Genomic DNA, 23895 nt, shown 5'->3' with positions numbered 1-23895 from the left:
CCACGGCTGGCAGGAAAAATGGGAAGGATGAAAGGAGATTGTGACTTAACGTTTAAAAGAAAACCTTTACACCACCTGTGCATATGTGTGTGTGCAGTCGCTCAGTTGTGTCTGACTCTTTGTGACCCTTTGGACTGCAGCCCACCAGGCTCCTCTATCCAGCAGACACCAAAACATCTTCACAATAGAGAGCCCCTGTAAGCAGTGGAAAAACTCCTATATGCAACTATTTGGAAGGAAGTTGCATACCAAGGTTACAAGCACAGGTTTGGGGGCAAATCTAGTTCTTCTGCTTACTGTGTCACAGTGGACAAGTTCTTTTGCTCTTTCTGACTCTACAGTTTTCTCATTTGTAAAATGGGAAAATCTTCACTTTCTGTATAAAACTGTTGTCAGCATTAAATGACTTAATATTGATTTTTTATGTAAATGAAATTTAACAGTGCCTGGAACAGAGTAAAGGCTCATTATAAATCCTCTTCTTTATTATTAGGCTGATTTACTTTAAAGTAGGATTGAAAAGCAGAACACTATTATAGCCTGGTAGTCAAGCTTGAGCTTGAATTTTGTGATTAAATCCTAGCTCCTCCACTTACTGGCCTTGTGAGTCTGAGCCAGTTACTTAACTTCTCTGAACTTGAGTCTCTCACTCAGATAAATAAGGATAATAATGCCACAAGGGACTACTTTGAAGAAATCACTTAGCATAGTACTCAGCACAGAGAGTGGCAGACACTTAATACATGTTTGTTTTTCTAGTGCTGTGGTTCTCGACCACAGTCAAATCACCTGAGAGCTTTTTAAAACGCATGAATACCTAAGCTGCATCCCCAGAGACTATGATTTAATAGGTCCAAGGTGGGGTTTGGACATTGGAATTTTCGAAAGCTTCTTAAGGAGATGGTATAAACAGCCAGGACTGAGAACTATTCCCTAGCAGATGACATTGCATACTATTTTGGTTTGTTTGTTTGTTTGCTTTGTTTTTTGTATCTGTCCCTAAGAGACTGGACTGGTCAGAGTATCAAGAATTCTGGGCACAATAAAAAATGTAATACACCTGCAGATCTAAAGCCCTCGATAAGAAATAGGCAGCCAAAGAATTGCATTCCATTTTATTCTGGAAAACAGTATTCAAAAGGTCTTTTCAGAATCTCAAATTGGGAAGGTGGTAAGAAGTTTAGCCTAAGCCTCACACATAAAATATGGGAACTCCCAGTAGGTCAGGGATTTATATCTGGGGGTAATTCCAGGGTTTTGTCCTCCCAAGAGATATAAATTGAGGCCTTGAGAGTTGAATGTGGGGGAGGAAGAAGTGTTCTCACAATGACACCTTAAAAATCCAGGACTCTGCTAATGCCTAGGGATAGAATCCCATCATCCATAATAGGAGGGGGGTGATGGTGTGGGGGTACTTTCTGGCCTCAGTACTTCAGTTTTCAAGATCCAAGGCTGGGTCATCAAGAAACTTCTTTCTCCCCATAGGTTTATGGTATTAGTTACCCAATAAAAGTGGGGTTAATTTTACAACCCAAGTAAAATTTAAGCCAAAAAGGCTTCAACATTACTTTAGGATTTATGAAAGTAAACATGTGGAGTGCTTGCAGGATTTTGCAACATTAAAATTTCAATGTCTTTATGTCAGGTGTATGATATATTCATTTGTATGTGTACTTTAAGGTTACGTTTTTAAGAGCTTTGCACTGCAAACTATTTGGGGGACAGAACTGGAGATACTGCTCCCATCTCCACCTTTAACTTGACTGTTTTAGTGAATAGGGAGTAGAAAGCAGCTGAAAACGGGTGTCTATTAAGGACCAGCTCTATCAGATTTTTTTCACATGGTTTCCTATTCTACTGGGCTTTCTAGACTCCCTCCCTGAACCCTCAGGTGTGGATGTCCAGGGCCAGAGCTATGAACACAGTTGATTTTACAAAGCAAAAGCTTAGCAAATAATTATCTTTGAAATATCTTCTTCGGTACCTGCTAGTGTTAGTCATTCAGTCATTTCTGACTCCTAGCAACCCTATGGACAACTGTAGCCCGCCAGACTCCTCTGTCCATGGAATTCTCCAGGCAAGAATACTGGAGTGGGTAGCCATTCCCTTCTCCAAGGGATCTTCCCAACCTAGGGATCAAACCTGTGTCTCCTGCATTCTAGGCAGATTCTAAGTCACTAGGGAAGCCCTCTTGGTAACTGTAAGGGCTTTAATAATAATTATATGTTACCTCTGTGTAGCATTTTTTTAAAGCTTTTACACAATTTGATAGGATCCTCATGACTTTGGTTCAGCAGTAAAGAATCCACCTGCCAATGCAGGAGATACAGGTTCTATCTCTGAGTCAGAAAGATCCCCTGGAGAAGGAAATGGCAAACCACTCCAGTATTCTTGCCTAGGAAATACCATGCACAGAGGAGTCTGGCCGGCTAGTCTATGGGGATGCAAAGGGACATGGCTTAGCAACTAAACAACAAACAGCAACATGACTTTGACCTATAGGGTTGGGAGGTCAATTATTATCTTCATCTTATAGACAAGAAAACCATAGCTCAGAGGATTTGAGAGGTTGCCTAAGGATAAGAAAGTGAAAGTGTTAGTTGCTCAGTGGTGTCCCTCTCTTTGCGACCCCATAGACTGTAGCTAGCCAGGCTCCTCTGTGCATGGTATTTCCCAGGCAAGAATACTGAGTGGGTTGCCATTTCCTCCTCCAGAGGATCTTCCCGACCAAGGGATAGAACCCAGGTCTCCTGTACTGCAGGCAGATTCTTGACTGTCATAGCCACCAGGGAATCACACCTAAGGATATGCAAATGTTAAATCCAGCAGGAGAATTTGTTCTCCTGACTTTTGCTCTAAAGTACTTTAATTTAGAAGAAACCAAAGAGGAAAAATAAAAAATGATACTTCTTTCAGGCAAGATGTTGATTCCAGCCAGGTTAACAGAGGAGGCGCATCCAGGGTAGAAGTCAGACCATAAGCCTGGCAGGTAGCCTTCAGCTTAGCTGTAGTTTGCCTTTCAGAAGCAGACTGATATCTTGTACTCTGGTGTCTTGTGCTTATCATAGGCCCAAGCGGGAGATTTTGGCCTCTGTCCTTTCAAGCTGAGCCTGCCATCTTGGGTCCTAATCTCCAGCCTTGGATCTCCACGGTCACTAATCACATCACTTTCTGGTATCCCCTTATCTTCAGAATGGGGCTTCCCTCATAGCTCAGTTGGTAAAGAATCCGCCTGCGATGCAGAAGACCCCAGTCCGATTCCTGGGTCAGGAAGATCTGCTGGAGAAGGGATATGCTACCCTCTCCAGTATTCTTGGGCTTCCCTTGTGGCTCAACTGGTAAAGAATCTGCCTGCAGTGCGGGAGACCTGGGTTCAATCCCTGGTTTGGGAAGATCCCCTGGAGAAGGGAAAGGCTACCCACTCCAGTATTCTGGCCTGGAGAGTTCCATGGACTAAGTCCATGGGGTCACAAAGAGTCAGACATGACTGAGTGACTTTCACTTTATCTTCAGAATAAAATCTGTGCCCTCCCTTTTATTATGATAACTTGAGGCAACAAACTTTTTTTTTTTTAAGATTTTGTTTTGTTTTAGGAACTTATGAAAGCAAGTATCCATTGACATTTTCTCTGGATTTCCTGGGACTTAGTGACTGATCTGAGATTGCGCAGTCCACAGTTTGCCATGGACACTCTCTGCAGGGTGGGGGTGATGTGTCTCAAGCAGGAGCCATGTACCTGGACTGCCCTCAGCTTTCCTTCCCGCGGCGCCCAGCTTCTCACCCCTTGGAGCTTCCTAATTGACATATCAGTCTGAGTAGGTCTTGGGGTAATGCGCCCACCCCTTTGTAGCAAATGAAACAGAAATAATCTGTGCTTAAAAAACAAGAAACCGTACAACATGTGCCCAGATTTCCAACTCATTTCCTCTTTACTCTTACAACTACATCATCCTCCAGCCCACCACCAGCTGCGAAAATAAAAGTGTTTTCTCCCACATTTAAGGATGATTTTGTGCTTCAGGATGATATTTCTAGAGGTGAAGGAAACTTGACCAATGTGACCAACAGATGTTTTAAGCGATGGATGGAACTGAGGAGGAAGCCAGATTCCTTAACCTAGTCTTTAGGATACTGTGCCCGGCTGCGCCCCCTAGTGACTGTCTGGGGCATCGCGCAGTCAGCGCCAACTGTGTGTGTGTTCTGCACCAGCTTATGTCTATGCTCTGTTTTCAGAGATGAGTACGAAGAAGATGGATTCTGTCAGCCGTACAGAGGGATTGCCTGTGCAAGATTTATTGGCAACCGCACTGTCTACATGGAGTCTTTGCACATGCAAGGGGAAATAGAAAATCAGATCACAGGTTGGTAGCAATGAAATTATATTTATACTTTGCATAACAGTTTTTCTCCCCAGAAGTTTTATTGAGCCCTTCTCTTGACAAAGGATTAGTCAAGGCATAGGGGTTAGGAGCGGGGCCATAAAGAAGCCAGAGATATAATCTCTACTCTGAAATTTACATTAGAATAATTTATTAAAGGTTGCCCTTAGAGGAAAAGGAGGCTTTGAGAAGTCTCACTTTCATTCAAACACTCAATAAATATTATTGAGTGCTTTTGGCATCCCAGGACATGGGCTGGGCATGGGCGATGTGATGGTGTGGAGAATAAGCCAGGTATGTCTCTGCCCTCACAGAGCTTACTGTTTGGAAATAACATTGTGTCGACTGAAAGAGGATGAATTTAGGGTTAGAATTCTGGATACTAATCCCAATTAGCCATTATTGTGACTTCAGAAAAAGTCTTACTCTCCATGGAAATCTGTTTCTTCATCTGTGAAGTGAGCGAGGAGGCGAGATGATCATGCATCCCTTCCTGCTCTAGCTTTCTCTATTTACCCTTCACTCTTCTGAATTGAAAGGATCTTTTTAATGGAAATCTAATACTGAAGCACTACCTAGCACATATGAGGTAGGTAGTGTTGGCCACCGTGCAGGATTTTATATACCTTGTTTGGATGGTTACAGCAGCCTGTGTCTCTCCCACTAGTGTAACTAGTTAATATGCCTTGGTGCCCTGTACATTAAATACATTAAAGTGGCTTTTTTGAAATTCGAATAAGGTTTCCAACGTCAGCACTGAAAATATAAGACACTCCATTGCATCTGATATATTTTAGTATATGTCCCAAATGTTGACCTGAAATTCAGATGCCCTGTAGTTTAGCTGGCAACCCTATGATTTAAGAGAGGCAAGAATGAACCCAAGACACATAGAATAGCCAACGGCCCAGAAACTATGTCCCAAGAGGAATTTGAGGGAACCAAGAGGGGGCCAGGGGAATTATTTAACCTGAAGAAGCAACTATAGGAAGATGTATTTGCCAGTTGCTAAATCTCTCAGGCTTTCAAGAGGAAAGTCTGTGAAATTCCAGAGAAGCAAGACTGGTAGGGAGAAGCTATAAAAGATACATTTCAACTTAATAAAAAATCACTTGAACATACTTTTTACTAAGTATTCACAAAAATAAATGGAAGTTCTGATATAAATATATAAATATTTGGTCACCCATTTATAATAATCCTCTCTTGGATATTTTCAATGGACATCAGCTTACTGGAAAGTGTTACAGTTCTTTCTTTTTTTTAAAAAAATCCATTTAACTTTGATTAACCCAGCATTTCCCAGACTTGTTTAGCTATAGAACCCCAGTTTCTCAGACACTTTTAACGTTCTACATAATTAATGTTCTGAGGAATATGCTTTGGGAAACAGTGTACCAACAACTTCACAGACTGCCTTGTAAGTATAAGCTCCTTGTCAGTAGAAGTGTGCAAACGCTGGTATGGGGATAAGAGATTAGGCAAAGCAACCACGAATATTCTACAATATACATTGGACAACTGAGTTGTGCTCTTTGAGAACTTTCAAATGAGTTGCCTCATTTTCAGAAGATGGGATCAAAAGTCTTCGAATTATAAGGAAATTAAACCAGTTACCCAAGGTCATCCAACAACTGAGAGGCAAGACACAGAACTAAATAAATCCTGTGATTGGGCTCAGCCACTGTATAAAGCAAATTCTGCCCTGCAGCTGTCAAATGTTTTAGAAGCCTCACAAAACTAATAAAAAGTACCGGATGAAACACAAAGTTCTGTTGCTTTGTAGTAAAAATGAAAAATATATTGTACTTTAAACCTAATTAATTCTTTTTATTAGGAAACGGTACATATGTAACTTAATCCTGTTTTTTTAAACTTTGTAGTCAAAATTATTTTTTTCAAGCCAGTGAAAGTAAGCTGCTTAGACATCTGAAATGAATCTCCTTCTCTTGGCCTTGTCTGTTTGAGTACAGCAGATTCCTTCCAATGTGTGTTTACAGCTGATATCTGTTGACTGGATAGCCAGGGGAGATAAGCCCTGCCCCTGGGAGTTGATAACTGTGTTTGTCTTCCAGCTGCCTTCACCATGATCGGCACCTCCAGTCACCTATCTGATAAGTGTTCTCAGTTCGCCATCCCTTCCCTGTGCCACTATGCCTTCCCTTACTGTGATGAAACCTCGTCGGTCCCAAAGCCCCGGGACTTGTGTCGCGATGAATGTGAAATCCTGGAAAATGTCCTGTGTCAAACAGAGTACATTTTTGCGAGATCAAATCCCATGATACTGATGAGGCTGAAACTGCCAAACTGTGAAGATCTCCCTCAGCCCGAGAGTCCCGAAGCTGCAAACTGTATCCGGATTGGAATTCCCATGGCGGATCCCATCAATAAAAGTAGGTGGTAGCCCCTGACCTTCTGTGCTGCCTCAGGGGCCAGCAGCCCCAGGAAAACTGGACCTTGATCCTCAGTAATAATTTGTGTTGGTAGTCAGATTACTTCCCAGTGGTCTAGATACCATGTGGGGGCTAAGCTTCCAGTGGGTGAGATGCAGTGTCTTTCTTCAAGAAGTTCCATGAAGATGATACTTTAAAAATATGGCTGCTGGCTCCTTAATGACTTAAAAATAGAAGTACTGTATGTCCCATTAATGCCACTCCTGGATATATGCCCAAAAGAATTGAAAACGGGTGTTCAAACAAAAACTTGTCCAGAAAGGTTCATAACAGCTCTACTCACCATAGCTAAAAGGTAGGAACAACCCAAATGTCCATCAGTGGGTAAGTAGATGAATACATCGTAGCATATCCACATAAAAAATACTGTATGCTGCATGCTAAGGCACTTGAATCGTGTCTGATTCTGTGGGACCCCATGGACTGTAGCCCGCCAGGCTCCTCTGTCCGTGGGATTCTCCAGGCAAGAATACTGGAGTGGTTTGCCATGCCCTCCTCCAAGGGATCTTCACCAATGAAATATTGTTTATCCATAAAAAGAAGTGAAATCCTGTTACATGCTATAACATGGCTGAACCTTAAACAAGACTGTTATAGAAAGAAGTCAGACACCATTGTATGAGTTCATTTATATACAACATCCAGAGTGGACAATTCCATGGAGATAGAAAGCAGATTGCCAGGTGTAGGGACTCGGGGGAGAGTGCGGAGTGAGTGCTTAATGAACATAGGGTTTCCTTTGGGGATGATGTACGTGTTCTAGGATGAGAGTGTAGTTAAGCTTGCACAATATTTTAAATATTCTAAATACATTAATGGTAAATTGCATTATATTGTATTATACCACTATCTATCTATCTATCTATTTATATGGGAGTTTGCCTCCATCCTCTCACTGCCAACAAAGACTGTTTTCTGTGCATTTCCCATCCATCTATATTACACTTTACTGGTAATGTTTTAGTTTTCTTTTGGTAGTTAACTCTTTTATTAGTTAAATAAGTTAGTGCACCTAAAATGCTTAGAACTATGCTTAACATATAATAGCAATACCATCATTATTACTATTATTACTCTCATCTTATCATTAACCCTCCAGATTTCAGTTTATTTCAGCTTAAGAGATTTTTGCCATGGTTTCAAGCATCAGCTCCTGGAAGGAGGATTTAATAGGACCTGCTCCTTGAAGATGTCCAGTGTATCAGCACAGCAATGGCCAAACTCCTGTCGGAAACCCCTAGTGCACTGCTGCTAAGGAACATCTTCTGAGGACTACATTCTTTATCCCAGGACCTATCCATCTATCTCATGTCTAAGGTCACCAAGCAGAAATGGGAGGAACAGTCCCCGCACCGTTCACTAGGCAATTGCTCCTGCGCCCCTGGATTGTGCCCCAATTCTGATTTTTTTCTGTGTTCCATATCAAAAATAATTGTGGAGACTGGTTTCCTTCCTGAAGCATAAGCTGTAAATCCTCCCAGCAGTGTCACGGCAAGGTCTGCTGGGTGTCCCAGCCCAGCATGCGGGAGACAGCCACGTGGCCCCGACTGGCGGGGAAGCCTTGGCCATAAGGGTAACCTCACGTCTTCCCCTTGGAAACTGCTGGCCAGGAGCTCCAGCATCATTTCTCTTTCTCACAGTTTGGGCTCTTCTTTTGTGTATTTCAGATCACAAGTGCTATAACAGCACAGGCGTGGACTACCGGGGCACCGTCAGTGTGACCAAATCGGGGCGCCAGTGCCAGCCCTGGAATTCCCAGTATCCCCACACTCACACCTTCACCGCCCTCCGCTTCCCAGAGCTGAACGGAGGACACTCCTACTGCCGCAACCCGGGAAATCAGAAGGAAGCGCCCTGGTGCTTCACCTTGGATGAAAACTATAAGTTTGACCTGTGCGACATCCCAGCATGTGGTAAATACTATCCCTGCCTTTCATGGCTTCAGTCACTTTGAAACAGTGGTCCCCAACCTTTTTGGCACCAGGGACCTGCTTTGCGGAAGACAGTTCTTCCACAGTCCAGGCAATGGAGGGGGGGGATGGTTTTGGGATGATTCAAGGGCATTACATTTATTGTGCACTCTATTTCTATTCTTATTACATCAGCTTCTCCTCAGAGCATCAGGCATTGGAGCCCAGAGGTTGGGGACCCCGCTTTAAAAGCTCTATGCCCTTTCCCTTGAGAGAATCATATAAGGGAGCAAAGGAGGTTGATAATGTTTGATCTCTAACTCTGTTTATAGGATAGATAAACTTTGCTGTCTGAGCAGAAAATACCTTTTTGGGTACCAAAGCACTCTCTCAAGGAGGAAACTACTTTTATTCCTGCTGCCGTTGTGTTAGTGGGTAAAACAGGCACCATCTCTCTGGAAGTACAGGAGAAGCAGTGTATCACAGTCATTCATGAAGTGAGATGTTACCCACGATGATCCATGTCCAAGTGTACTTTTTTTTAGCACAACAGGTGTATTAGAAGCAGAAAGAGAATCGTTTTTTCTGTGTCCTTGGGAAAACCCACAAGGGAGGATGAATCTATAGCCTGTACTCAGGGATCCAGGGCAACCTATGGATAAGCTGTGTCCTTTGCCTTATTCTTTTATACTGCAGAAGTATAGGAAGAAAATGAAATTTCTGAATCAGTTTGTTCCTTTTTCTAGAAAATGTTTGAAGGGTAAGAGAAAGAGAATGAAAATGTTGGTGATACCAGGAGTTTCAAATGATTTTTTAATGATTCGTCTTCTGATTATAGTTCTCATAAATAACATCACTGAGTTTTCCAGGCATAGGAGGAGTATTAGGATGTCATAGGAAAGCCACTCCAGTAAAATGGAAATAATAATGATTTACGTTTAGGGTTTCTTAAGAGAATAAGTAAGTTGTTAACTGAAAAACTCTATGATGTCTGGAAAATAGTAAATGTTTAATAAATATTTTCTTGTGTAATTTTTATGTAGTCAGTATATATATAAAGAGGAATTAATTGTAATTAGTATGTAATATACACATATAGGGGGCTTCTGCACTGGCTCAGAAGTAATGAATCTGCCTGCCATGAAGGAGACCTGGGTTTGATCCCTGAGTAGAGAAGATCCCCTGGAGGAGGGCGTGTCAACCCACTCCAGTATGCTTGCCTGAAGAGCCCATGGACAGAGGAGCCTGGTGGGCTATAGTCCAGAGGGTCACAGTCAGACGTGACTGGAGCAAGTGAGCACGTAGGCATACACGTATAGCAGGCTTCCCAGATGGCTCTGGTCATAAAGAACCCACTTGCCAATGCAGGAGGCACAGGAGATACACTTTCCATCCCTGGGTCGGGAAGATCCCCTGGAGGAGGGCGTGGCAACCTACTCCAGTATTCCTGCCTGGATAATTCCACGGTCAGAGGAGCCTGGCAGGCTACAGTCCACGGGGTCTCACAGAGTCAGGCATGACTGAACAGACTGCGCACGCACGTACTCACTGCACATACAGAGAAATGCTTGTTCTCAGCAAATATTGTTGTGGAGTAGGGAGGTTGAAAAAAGAAAAAATGTGATTCATATAACAATCGCAATGTGGTATGTGTGATACAGTAGAAGTTAGCACAAATGCCGCGAAACCAAGAACAGGAAGCTGAAATACACAATACACCACAGAGATCATTAGGGGAAAGTAGCAAAAATAGTGAAAGAATTCTCAGTGATGAAAATTGGGGAAACCATTATACTATAGTTTCATTCTTACATGTTACCTGTTGTGCAATATTGTCTTCCCCTGCAAAATGGTTTTAGGGATGGTTCACCATGCTCAGTTTGAAAAAGAGGTAACCAGACCTTTTTCATGTCATTAGGCTTTAAAATGCCTTCATATGTAGCATAAAGAACCAGTTATGACATTTACTCTTCCAGAGCCACCATTGGAAACTTCAAAGAAAATTATTCTGTAATTTTTAAATGATGAGCACTTAAAATTTATGGTTTTCCCACATGCTATATTCAACATGAAAAGGAGAGTTATAATCACTTACTTAATTGCCCCATCCCTTCTCCTACATCAGGTAGGTGTGAAGATCTGCCAGAAAGCCAGGGATAATGGCAACAATTACTGAGCACTTCCCACGTGCCAGACATCATTCTTGGGGTTTCCAAGGCTTTACTTATACTCATCCTCTCCCTGAGACCAAGACGGGTATTATTAACCCTTCCCTGGTGGCTCAGATAGTAAAGAATCCGCCTGCAATCAGGGAGACCTGGGTTCGATCCCTGGGTTGGGAAGATCCCCTGGAGGAGGGCATGGCAACCCACTCCAGTATTCTTGCCTGGAGAATCCGCATGGACAGAGAAGCCTGGTGGGCTACAGTCTATGGGATCGCAAAGAATGAGACACGACAGTGAGCACAGCACATACTGCTCATGAAGAAACTGAGGCTCAGACAACAGCAGAGTTACCCACTAGTCTGTCTGACTCATCTTCCTGCTACTCCACTGTGCTGTCTTAGGAGACTGATCTGTGTCCTTAAGGAAACCAAATGAATTATTTTAAGGAAAAAAAATGCATTGTTCACTTGACTCCGGGTGAACACCATCGTCCTGTGGGTGACTTCTGACCCACAATTTCCAACTGCAATCCTCATCTGAAGTAGGGAAATACACAGACATAGGGAACAGATTTGTGGTAGCCAAGAGGGAGAGGGAGGTAGGAGGGAAGGATTGGGAGTTTGGGATTAGTGGATGCAAACTAGTATACATTGGCTGGATAAACAGCAAAGTCCTACTGTTAGCACAGGTTACTACGTTCAGTATCCAATGAAAAGAAGATACACATGTATTAACTGAGTCCCTTTCTCTCAGCAGAAATTAACACAACACTATAAATCAACTATACTGGAATACAATTTTTTAAAAAAAGTAGGGAGATAATTTACTCATGAGCTGGAAGATTTGTTGATAATCGGATTCAAGCTTTATCACAATTAGTTTAAGTCAAGACTTGATACCTAGAAAGTATTGATTTTCATTTCAGCAGCATTCTTTAGGCAATCAGACCGAAAACACTCTCTAAGGGATGAAAGAAACCCTTGAACAGTCTTTCAGACCTTAGACAGAGAAAGACCACCTATGTTATCTACCATGTGCCTGCATGGTGCTTTGTGCTTTACATCTTCATCTCCATCTAAAATTCATCACCACATTGTGGGACAGATGTTATTAACATATCCCACCAAGGTATATATCTAAATGAGATAACTCATAGCATTGGACCTTGCTATGAGTTATCTATTTACATATATTTACATATAGCTCATCTATTTACAAATAGCTCCGACCAAACTCAAAGTTCATGCTCTTTTCCCAGACACTCTGCTATTTCCCATTTAAAGATCTTCCAGAAATAAATAAAAGGATGACAATGGGCTCCACCTCTGGATTTCAGTACACTGATTCCCATAACATGATATGACATCAAAACTCGTTCCCTTGCTGATGAAGAAATCCATCACAGTGCTTCTCAGTATATTATTATAGTATTAATCAGTTCAGTGATGTTGGAAACCCTAAGATATTTCTTTCTGAATATCAATCTGCAGAATTCTGAGGACTGGTTAATTCTAGTCACGTGAGAGAGAAATTTAGATGAAAGGTAAATCTACAGATGACAAGCCAGTTTTCATCACTTATAATAATAATTTTTTTAAAAGGACATTTTCATTTCATTTTGAAAGAAAACAGTTCCTTTTGAATTCTTCAGGCCAAGCCACAAATACATCCATTAAAGGAACAGGGAATCCTTGACATGTGATCAATAAACAGCTGCTGAGAGGCTAGCGGCTCCCTAGGGTATGAATTACAGAAGAGAGTAGGTCGGCATCAGCTGTTGTTCCAAGATGAGGCTTCTTGTAATTGCCCCTCAATAGCCCACCTCTAACAAAGTAATCATACAGAATCCTACTTTTATAACATTTCTTTAGAGCATTTGCTTTTTTTCTCATTTCATCCTTAAAAAATCATGAAAGATAAAGTAGGAATTTCCTGCCCTATTTTAACATATGAGACAGCCAAGGTCTAGGGAAGTGGTAGGACTTACCCAAGAACACAAATGAGTTAATAGAAACCAGGTCTCCTGTCTCTGGGGCCACTCACTCTTTGTTCTATACCAGTGGTTCTCAAACAGGGGAAGTTTTGCCTTCCAGGGAACATTTAGCAATATCTGGAGATATTTTGGTCATCACAACTGAGTGGGGTTGGGGAAACCTTTGTTGTTGTTGTTGTTGAGTCACTAAGTTGTGTCTGATTCTTTGTGACTCCATGGACTGTATGTCGCCCACCAGGCTCCTCTGTCCATGGGATTTCCCAGGCGAGAATACTGGAGTGGGTTGCCATTTCCTTCTCCAGGGAATCTTCCTGACCCAGGGATCAAACCTGTGCCTCCTGCATTGGCAGGCAGATTCTTTGACATTGAGTCACTAGGGAAGCGTGGGGGAATGCTGCTGACTTCTGTCGTGAAGAGGCCAGGGATTCTACTGAACACCCCAGAATGCATAGAACAGCCCACACAAAGAATTATCCAGCCCAAAACGCCAGTAGTGCCAGGCTTGGGAAACTCTGAGACTGAATTAGCATTACACAATTTAGACTATAGAATATAGTATATTGTATATACTGTATAAATTATATAAGTTAAGCTATAGAATAACAATATCAAATACCAGTTACCATTTATTGATTGCTTACAAAGAGCCACTATGTGAAGGGTTTTTTTTTTTAATGCATTGTCTCATGTATAGCAGCTCTATAACTGTATGAGTTAGGTTTTATTTTACCCAAGAAGAGAAAAATGAAACTTAGGTTAAATAACTTGTCCAAAGCCACACGATTAATAAGAAGTGGACCCAGGATTCAAAGCTATAGCCTGTCTTGTAAATTCTATGATTTATATCTGTGTGTGTTTGTGTATATGAATAGGTAGGTGGGTAGATGGATGGATAGATAGATAGATTGATAGATTGGTGATAGAGATATGGAGAATAACTTTGTATCTTATAATGAGGTGTAGGCTTTTGGGGCATATTTGCAATGAGTCCTTTTCCTCCTTCCTCTCCAAGGGGATGGAATCTCATGGGAATGTTCCTGCATTCTTTAGTTAAGTCAAAGTTAAAGAGGTTTCAAAATCTCCATGGGGTTTCTCATTTTCCTACTGATATCTTTTGTTTTCATTTCAACTAAGTAAGGCTGAAAGAAGTATAGACCTAATTAAATGCAGAATGTGAGCATTTGTTATAGTTTCTAGAATAAAGGCATTTGAGAACAGTGTGCCCCAGATCGTTTTATCTGTGAACTTTTACTCTAAGACAGAACATAAAATTAAACACAACCAAATATGTCTGCTGTGAATTCTGGGAATTGGCTTAGCTAGGGCTGTGTGCATGAGCCCAGGCAGTGCCTGGAGAAGGGGAAAGAACAAAAGAAGTTTGAGCCAGACTTGAGCTCTCATCTTCCCTGTCTTTTCTTTCCTATCCCAGGTATCCAGCAATTAGAACAGTTATTATTTATTCATTCACTTACTGAAACCAATGTATGTATATTGACCTTCTACTATGCTTTAGATTTTATGAACAAGCCGTGCCCTCCTGTAGCTTACAATCTAGTAGAAGAATCAGAGGGGGGAAAATACAAATCACTTTAAACACCATAGTTCCCAGTGTTCCTGTGCTTTTCTGTGTGTGCTAATGTTTGCTATTGGTTGAACACTGTGTGAAGTTCTTTACAATAGCATCTGGCCTATGACTTAGCTGATGCTCAGTAACTGATGCTCGAGTTAACCCTCATAATAACCACAGGTTAAAGGTATTGCCTCCATTTTACTAATGGAGATGCTGAGACCATGTTGTTTTTACTAAAGACAAGATTGGGTCCACAGGATTCAAGGTCCAGCCTGTGTCCACCATGCTACAGCTACTTAAAGAACAAATTCTATCTTATTCAGAAGAATAAGCATTCCTTTATTGTTTTCCTTTCCCCTTTGATCCTTATGAGCTCTCTAGGTCATCTTTTTTCTTAATATTTGTTTGTTTGCTTATTTATTTTTGTCCATGCTGGATCTTTGTTAATGTGTGGGCTTTTCTCTAATTGCGGTGAGCTGGGGGCTACTCTCTAGTTGTGGTACACGGGCTTCTCATTGTGGTGGCTTCTCTTGTTGCTGAGCACAGGCTCTAGGTATACGGGCTTCATTAGTTGTGGCGCACGGACTTAGTTGCTCTGCGGCATGTGAAATCTTCCCTGGCTAGGGATCTAATCCATATCCCCTGCGTTGGCAGGTGGATTCTTATCCACCAAGTCACCAGGGAAGTCCCTCTCTACGTCTTTGATTTTCTTACTTGAAGCTGCGCAGATGTAGGAATGGAGCCCCCAGCCATAAGACATCTACTCTGAGACCCCAGGGTGTTCTTGTTAGTGTCAGCCTGATAGGGACTAGTTCCCCTGGCAGCTCCACCCAGGCCTCACATCATTTGCCCTTTTCCCGTTAAGTCCTAAGTCTCCTCCCTTCCTGGCAGCCCTGGGTTCCCAGTCCTCAGAGTTGGCCATCTTCCCTGAGATCCTGCCTGCAAACCTTCATTTGCTATGTTTTCACCTCTAGTCCCTGTGGCCACCTTCCAAGCCAAATACTGTGGACTGGGTGGAAACGAAGTCGAAAGAGAAACGTTTGCTATGTTCTTTCCAACTGGTACCTAGGCACACCTCCCAACTCACAGTTTCACTGTAGCCCTTATCATTGCTGTTTTATGCAGCTCTGAGAGGGAAACTGGGAAAAATGTCTACTTCTCTGGGAGCTCCTTTTGCATTGATTTGGCCGTTTCCCTTGGTCCATATTTTCTGTCTTCCCAACTAATTAAGATCCCCTATTTGTTTCTTTTTTTGAATTGTAGTGAGGAGGCAGAACCTTGATTGCATTCATGTTTTCATATTCAAACCTTAGCCCTTTATTTCCACCTAGATGAGTCTTGATTCTTCTACTAGACAGGCCAGTGTGTTTGAGTTACTGCTAAATAAAGGTTTCTTCCTCCACCAAAGAACCAGAGCTTCCAAACAGTGGTGTTGTTTTTACTCTTAAACCAGCTTCACCAAAGAGTACCCATTGATAAGAAAAGTAGTGAGCCATTTGGCTCCATATGGAGTTTTCATACCTGGCCTGTTGCTTTTGTATTTCCTTTTAAGTCCTTGGCTTGCACCAGTTTGCCAAAGGGCACGTTGCCCAGTTCTATGCCTGAATAGCCCTGACTTGTCCCATAACCTTACAAACACCCACCCTGGGTTCTGCTTTGTCACAAACCATTTTCTCCAACGTGGTGGTTTACAGTTTGGGGCAAGGCAGATGTTTTCCAGATTGCGAACACTGCAGTTTTTAACTCACTCTGTCAGCAGCCTTCTCCCATATTTCATAGAAGACCTGTTGTAAGGCAATTTGTCTTTCAGCCATTTCTTCAAACCAAAATTGAACATTACAGTGGATTGGATGTTGGGGAAGGGGAGCAGAGGAGGGAATAGAGCACTGCTTTGTATAGTTTGAAGTTTTCCGGAAGAGTTATTTTTGTGCTCCAGAGATTTTCAAGATGTACTTTGGTCTCCAGCCTTTGTATATTTTCAGCAAAGTAAAGAACAATAGTTACCAAAAACTTATAACTGAGTCATGTTTCACAAACATGTTTCAACATAAAATAATTTTCTGTAAAAGGATTTTTATTAATTTTATTGTCCCCAGTGTATATTGAGTCACTTACCTAGTGTGTCAGCTACTCTAACAAGAAGCTTTTGGAGGCCTTTAACTCTTTGGGCCCACCCCCATGCCGATAGGAAGTGCTCCTTGTCATCTTGAACTTTCAGTGACAGAACTCTGCTGTAACACCCTGGTGATTGTTGTTACTGGCTTTGCATCAGTCAAGATTCTGGCAGGAAACAAAAAGCACAAGTGAATAGACTAAGGAGAATTTTATAAAGATATGGTTTTTAAAGGTGTTGGCAGAATTAGGGTAAACCAATAAGAGGCAGGACCTGGGGCTAACAGGAGTGAAGCAATACCATTCTAGGCCTGGAGAGTCAATAAGAATCGATTACCCCTCCCCATAGAGCACAGCCAAGGCTGAAGAGAGGGCTGTCCAGTGTCTGCTGTGGCCTTTGGTAGAGGCAGGCAGGCAAGCCTCTGCAACCCAACAGGAAGGGAGCCAGAGGAATAAACACACCAACCATCCTCTCTCTTCTTGCCCTGGGGTTCTTTTTATCATGCCAGTGCCTCCCAAGAGCTGGATCTAACTGGAAGCCAGAGTCCCATTAATCCTGTGCATAGAGATCAGCCTCAGCATAGAGCTGGATAGAAAATGACTAAGACTAGAATCGGTGAGCTAGGGACACTTAGGGGAAGTATTCATCACTGGCTTTAAATCAGTTGCTTCGTAAGAGAGTCCAAAGTTCAGTGGAAGTCTAAGTAAGGTATGTCAACTCCGTTTATAAAATCAGAGCATCTTAAAGGAATATAGAAATCAAACAACCCCTGCTTGAACATGCCAGAGACCTGCAGAGACAAGGTTATCACTCTAATCAAAGTTATGTGCTGGCTCCCCTTATTCAAATCTGCCTTTGTATGCCAGAAGCCGAAACTTGTATGTGAAATCTCCTGATTTTTTTTCTTTTTTCTTAAATGTGAGCCACTACTTTAAATTGGGGGAAAATAAAAAGCTAGTAAGGATCAAGTGTGTGTACTAGAACTGGTTTTTAACATCTGGTGTCATCTCTTATTGAAATTTTAACACTTTTATTGCATCCTTCATTCATTTTTTTTCTCCTTTGATCCAAAGAGCATATAGCTCCTCCCAACTTTCCTTACCGATCCTCCTCTCTGCATGTTTCTTGCTCCTCCAAAATCCTTCTTAAAAAACATGACTCTTAGAGTTGAAACAATTTTTGACATCTTTTAACCAGAACAGATCAGAAGAGGACCGTGATTCTTGACCATGACTCAGTCCTGCCAATGAAGGGTGTTTCATTGCTGTAAGTGCCAGCTATGAAATTCTTTTCAGAAATTTCATCATGCTGTTGCTGAATCCAACGGAGCCTTCAAGTCTTCACTAAAACTTATGAGTCTTCTTTTTTTTTTTTTGTTTTTAGCTTGGTTATATCAAAAATTATTTAGTAGATCTGTTGAATCATGGACTTTTCTAAGCACGGCTTTAACCTAACTCCAAGTTATCATATTATAAAATTTCCACGGGTGGTTTGAGGGTCATTATTCTAACCTGTTGTGTATGATCCTCTAAAATTTTATTTCTGTAGTCAACTAATTATCTTTCTTAGATTCAGGCCACTTCAAGTTTGATAAACATGTCATCATCAAGTAGTTGATGACAGTGTTGAACAGGCAGGTCCTCTCAAGGATAGCCTTCTATAATTTGATGTTGTTTGCTGATTATTAGAGTATAGCCATGTGATGAAGTACAAATCCATCTATTGATATTATTATCTAGTACTCCATCTTTTGTCCATAAGGATATCATGAATCACTTGATCAAACGTTTTGCTAAAGTTTAAACATGTTTGTCCTATCACTCCAAAATAATCCTATCAAAGATGAAAGACATTCAATGTTATAGAACCTATTGGATCTTGATATCTTTTTTTTCTTAATCGTGAGCCACTACTTTAAATTGGGGGAAAATAAAAAGCTAGTAAGGAACAAGTGTGTGTACCAGAACTAGTTTTTAACATCTGGTGTCATCTCTTATTGAAATTTTAAGACTTTTATTGCATGCTTCATTTGTTTTTTTTCCCCTTTGATCCAAAGAGTATATAGCTCCTTAAAAATTAGCTCAACTAAAAAGTTAGCAAAGGACTTAGACATTCCTCCAAAGATGATATACAAATGGTCAAGAAGCATTATAAAAATATGCTCAATATCACTTAATAATTAAAATAATTAAAGTAATGCAAATCAAAACTACAATGATATCTCATCTCATATCCATTAAGATGGCCACTATCAAAAAATAGAATATAGCAAATGTTAGTAAAGATGTGGAGAAATTAGGACCATTTTGCACTGTAGGTAGAAAGGCAAAATGTTGTAGTGGTGACTATAGAAAATGTATGGATATTCCTCAAAAAGTTAAAAATAGAATAACCATATGATCCAGCAATCCCACTTTGAGTATACATCCAAAAAAACTGAAAGCAAGATCTCAAAAAGATATTTACACACCCATGTTCATCGCAGCATTATTCACAATACCTAAAAGCAGAAAACAAGTCAATGCCAACAGTAGATGAATGGGTGAAAAAAAAAAAAAAATGTGGTACTTATATACAATGGAACATGGTTCAGCCTTGAAAAAGAAGAAAGTCTTGTCACATGCAACAACATGGATAAACCTTGAGGACGTTATTCTGAGTAAAGCAAGCCAACCAAAAGACAAATGCCATTTGAGTCCACTTACATGAGATATCTAAAGTAGTCTAGTTCCTAGAAACAAATGGTAGAATGGTGGTTGCCAAGGTCTGGGGGGAGGGGAAAATGGAGAATTGCTATTCAATGAGTACAGAGTTTCAGTTTTGCAAAACGAAAAAATTCTGGAGATCTGTACAATATTATGAATATACTTTACACTATTGAAATGTACACTTCCAAATGGTTAGGATGGTAAATTTTCTTACATGTTTTTTTTACCATGATTTTTAAGGAAAAATGTTTTCATTTAAAAGATTAGCCCAACTCTTTCCTTTTGTAGAAAATGGAGGCCCCAAGATTTAAAGAAACTTTTAGTGAACTTGTGTGGATTCCAGTTACTAAGGTTTTTCTCAAGGACTCACAAATGAGTTGCTGCCCCTAACTTAATGTGGTTAAAACATTTTCCAAGGAGAAAAATGTTAATCACTGTATATGGGCTATTCAGAGTCTTTTAAAGAATTCATTTGAGAATACATAAGGCAATAGATCATCTACTTAGTATTTCTATCATTAAGTCAAGAGAGCTAGTGGCTGGGCCCAGTGCGCCAACTGAAGGCCTATTTGCCACCTTTCTTTCTTCAGTTTCCAGGTACTTGCTTAAATATCACCAGTGCAGGCCCCCATCTGCCACAGGCCCACTTATTTTGTAGTTTTCAAATAATAAATGGTGGCTCCTCTGTTTGTTTTCTATGGTATTTTAAATTTTTTCAGACAAGACCATAATTCAACTTGTTTAATTTCCTTTGAATTCTAAGGTTCTGTAAGACTTCTTCCCACCTTTGCCAGATTTAAGATCTGAGTACTTTCTTTTTTTAACTCAAAGTAATATCCCAGATGATGTTTCACTTCATAAAAGTACCTCTTGAATGAGAAATCGTGTTTACCTTGCTGTAAGCGCCAAGAGAAGAAAGAAGTGTTTTCTCCATTATATTTAATTACTAATCAAAGTATTGAATATCATTGTAAAAACAAAATAGGAATGTCAGATGTGAACTGTGATACCAAATTGTTGATTTTAAAAAAGAAAATTAATCATGTGATCCAGGCTAAATTGTTGGTTTCAAAAATCCCAAGTATTTAACTTGATGTAACTAATATGTGCATTTAACTTTTAAACAGTTATTCCAAAGTTTTAAAAATCTTCCCCATTCTAATTTTCAGCCAATTTTCTTTGCAGTGCCTCAGAGGTGTCTATTACCCTTTAAAATGAATAGTAAGAATAATGTCCATTGTTCTTATGTGATTCTTTTTAATAGTATAACTCCCACTAGATATTAGTCCTTACTTAGAAGGAATCTTGGAATCTTAACAAGAATGATGAAAAACAATTCCATATAGTATTTTGATTTTTATTAGTCATATAATTTAAAAAGCACAGAGGCATCAAAGACAGACAGACTTTCATTCCAGCCCTGACTCCCCCACTTCCTCTGTTGTTCAGCCGCTCAGTGGTGTCCAATTCTTTGTGACCCCATGGACTGCAGCACACCAGGCCTCCCTGTCCTTCATCATCTCCCAGAGCTTGTTCAAACTCATGTCCATTGAGTTGGTGATGCCATTCAACCATCTTGTCCTCTGTCGACCTCTTCTCCTCCTGCCTTCAATCTTTTCCAGTATCAGGGTCTTTTCTAATGAGTCAGCTCTTTGCATCAGATGGCCAAAGTATTGGAGCTTCAGCTGCAGCATCTGTCCTTCCAATGAATATTCAGGGTTGATTTCCTTTAGGATTGACTGGTTTCGATCTTGCAGTCCAAGGGACTCTCAAGAGTCTTCTCCAACACCACAGTTCAAGCTTTGGCAAATTTATCCTTTCTCAGCCTCAGTTTCCCTGTGTGTGAAATCAAGATAACCTGGACTTCCCTGGTGGTCCAGTGGTTAGGACTTTGCCTTCCAACATGAGGGATTCGGGTTCAACCCCTGGTTGGGGAGCTAGGATCCCACATGACTCTCTGCCAAGAGGGCAAAACATTAAACAGAAGCAATAGTGTAACAAGTTCAAGAAAGACTTAAAAAAAAAAAATAGAAAACAAGATAATCCAAAGTGTGGGGTTAAAATGAGGAATAAAAATGGTAGGACATTAGAAAGAGGTTGGGCAAATGTTAGTTTTCTAATTTTCCATGAGTAAGGTTAGTTGTTCTGTGGAATGTTTTTATATGAAGTTTTTTGAGCCAGACAGTGACTCCCCTTCTGGCCAAGTGCAGAGAGCCGTGTGGGAAAGGAAGCGTGTAGTCAGTAAGACTTACAATGGGCCTGAATTTGTTTTCTGTCACTTCCAACACGACCACGTAGTGTTCTGCTTGATTATTTCACTTGGCAAGAAGACACTGTCCTCATTTGCATATCCTCAGTGTAATCAGAGGGAGCCAAGTTTGACAATGTTTAAAGGATTTAGCTTCTTGAAGTTTGTTCTCCGGCAGACCTACACGGGGATTTGTCCCAGACCTCCCGTTTACAGTCAAAGGCGTTCCATGAATAATCTGATATGGAGTGAGTACAGAATAGGCTCCTTTGTTTGCCAGACAGGTGAGGACCCTAGTTTCTCTTGTTGCTAAATATGTGGCCAGAAAAATGACTAACTTTACATTCGTGCTAAATTAACCTCATTCCTTTTGTAATCTTACCCTCAAAATGATTTCACTGAAAATCCAAGAATAACAAGAGGCACTTCCCCCTCTAGGGGCCTGAGAAACTTGAAAGTGTTTTATAATGTTAATAATAATCATAGATGCAATGGTTTATTTCTGGACCTTCTATCCTGTTCCATTGCTTTACAGCAGAAATTAACAAAAAATTGTAAGGCAAATTATACTCCAAAAAAATTAATAATAATAATAAAAATAAAAGTGTTAGTCGCTCAAGTCACGTCCGACTCTTTGTGACTCCATGGACTGTAGCTCACCAGGCTCCTCTGTCCATGGGATTTTCCAGGCAAGAATACTGGAATGGGTTGCCATTTCCTTCTCCAAATAATAATAATAACAGCATTGAATAACTACTCAACAGTTTTCAGTTTTCCCAGACTCTTTGCTGACTATCCTCTCTCATATGAACTAAACAAGGTTGGCAGAGCAGGTATTATTATCCCCCTTGAATAATTGAGGTTAGAGAGAGGTTTCTGGCTTACTGTTATTTAGAATTTCTAGCCCAAAGTTTTATTCCCTGAATCTTCCTACTCTAAAGGTGGAGGGTAAACATTGTGTGATTGAGCTATAACAGGAACTAGAATAGATACTTGCCATGTTTCTTCACTTGTGGTTTATAACAGTTTTCTGAAAGAGTCCTATTTTACAGATGAGTTTGCTCAGAGAAGCCACATGCCTACTCAAGGGTACACAGATAATGAAAAAGTCCGTCTTCAGAGATTTCTCGCTCTAAAACATAATCCCCGTTGTTGTATAAAGTGGCTGGATAGATAGATTAAGAGATATAGCCATCCCTTTCCCTCAGTCTGTCCACCCACCCACAGACATGCAGAAATAGGTGTTATTACAACATCCAAAACCCAGTTCCCAATGACTAGTATGATTAGAACAACCTTCAGAGACGCCTGGGTTTATGCTCACCTGCCACAGTGTACGAGTGGAGCGTTCAAAAGCATCATACCTGGCGAAGCTTCAGTGTTAGTCCCTACCTTTTAGGCCTCCTTCCTTCCTACTTCCATGAAACAAGAGAAAACCTTCCCCAGGAAAATAGGTGCAAAACAACAGCCACTCTCAAATGACTGGTGGTCTAGTGTAGTACTGGAGCAGGAGGTGTGAAGCAAGACCAACTGGAGAGGAATCCGAGCTGTTGAATTACTGGCTACATGTCCTTGGGCAAGTAAATTAACCACCCTGCCCCTCAGCTTCCTCATCTGTAAAAGCAAGGATGAGGATGGTACCTATCCCATGGGGCTGGTGGTGACGATAAAATGAATGAGTTACGAAAAGTGCTTAGAACATTACTTGGCCCATAGTAATAATAACAGCTAACATGATTTTCCACTGATTGAAAACATTCAATAAATATTAAAACAATAATTTTTATTATATTCAGCAAGCAGATTTCATCCTTCCCCCAGCTCCTCTGAGGGTTAACCCACAGATGACAGGTTTTAGGGCCCCTTCCTAACTTCTCATGTTGAGTCTGTTTCTATGGAAAGTGTGATTAATTACTGCTGTATCTCACTGAACAGCAGGTTCCCAAAGAAAGTGTGTGCAAGTAAAAGCTATGTATAGTATATTCTCACTTACATATGTTGAGGAAGCTTACTGTTTAAAGGGACTTTTAGGGTCTCTCCACGCCTCTATCCTTACTTCCCTTGTAGCATTTCCAATAGCGTATTGTAATTATCTTGTCGCTGTTTTCCTTACCCAATCATGAACTCCTTCAGAGCAAAGCACATGTTGTATTTCATTCTATATTCCCAGTACCTAGTGGAGTGCTTGCCAGTAGTAAGTTTTGTTTATTGACTAACTGAACAAATGGGAGGATGAGGGAATGGATGCATGGTTAATTCTTTTAAGTAAATAATCAACTCTCAATTTTATGTCAATCTGACTTTTCACACTGTGGATTTTCTTAAAACTAGGTAGCTGATGACGTTGTTGGTGAT

The 23895-nt window shown here is 40.8% G+C and overlaps 1 protein-coding gene across 1 annotated transcript in view; it reads left to right on the top strand.

Moving 5' to 3' along the window:
• Positions 1-23895, top strand: part of ROR1 (receptor tyrosine kinase like orphan receptor 1) — a 445737-nt gene that overhangs the window by 403482 nt on the left and 18360 nt on the right. Inside the window, exons 5-7 of the mRNA XM_061168462.1 lie at positions 4235-4362; positions 6456-6773; positions 8501-8746. Of these exons, the coding sequence (XP_061024445.1) occupies positions 4235-4362; positions 6456-6773; positions 8501-8746 (692 nt within the window). The remainder of the gene's footprint in view (positions 1-4234; positions 4363-6455; positions 6774-8500; positions 8747-23895) is intronic.

This window comes from Dama dama, chromosome 20 (genome assembly GCF_033118175.1).
Source record: "Dama dama isolate Ldn47 chromosome 20, ASM3311817v1, whole genome shotgun sequence".
Taxonomy (NCBI): domain Eukaryota; kingdom Metazoa; phylum Chordata; class Mammalia; order Artiodactyla; family Cervidae; genus Dama; species Dama dama.
Note: the sequence above shows the minus strand (reverse complement) of the source record. Positions and strands in the feature narration are given on the sequence as shown.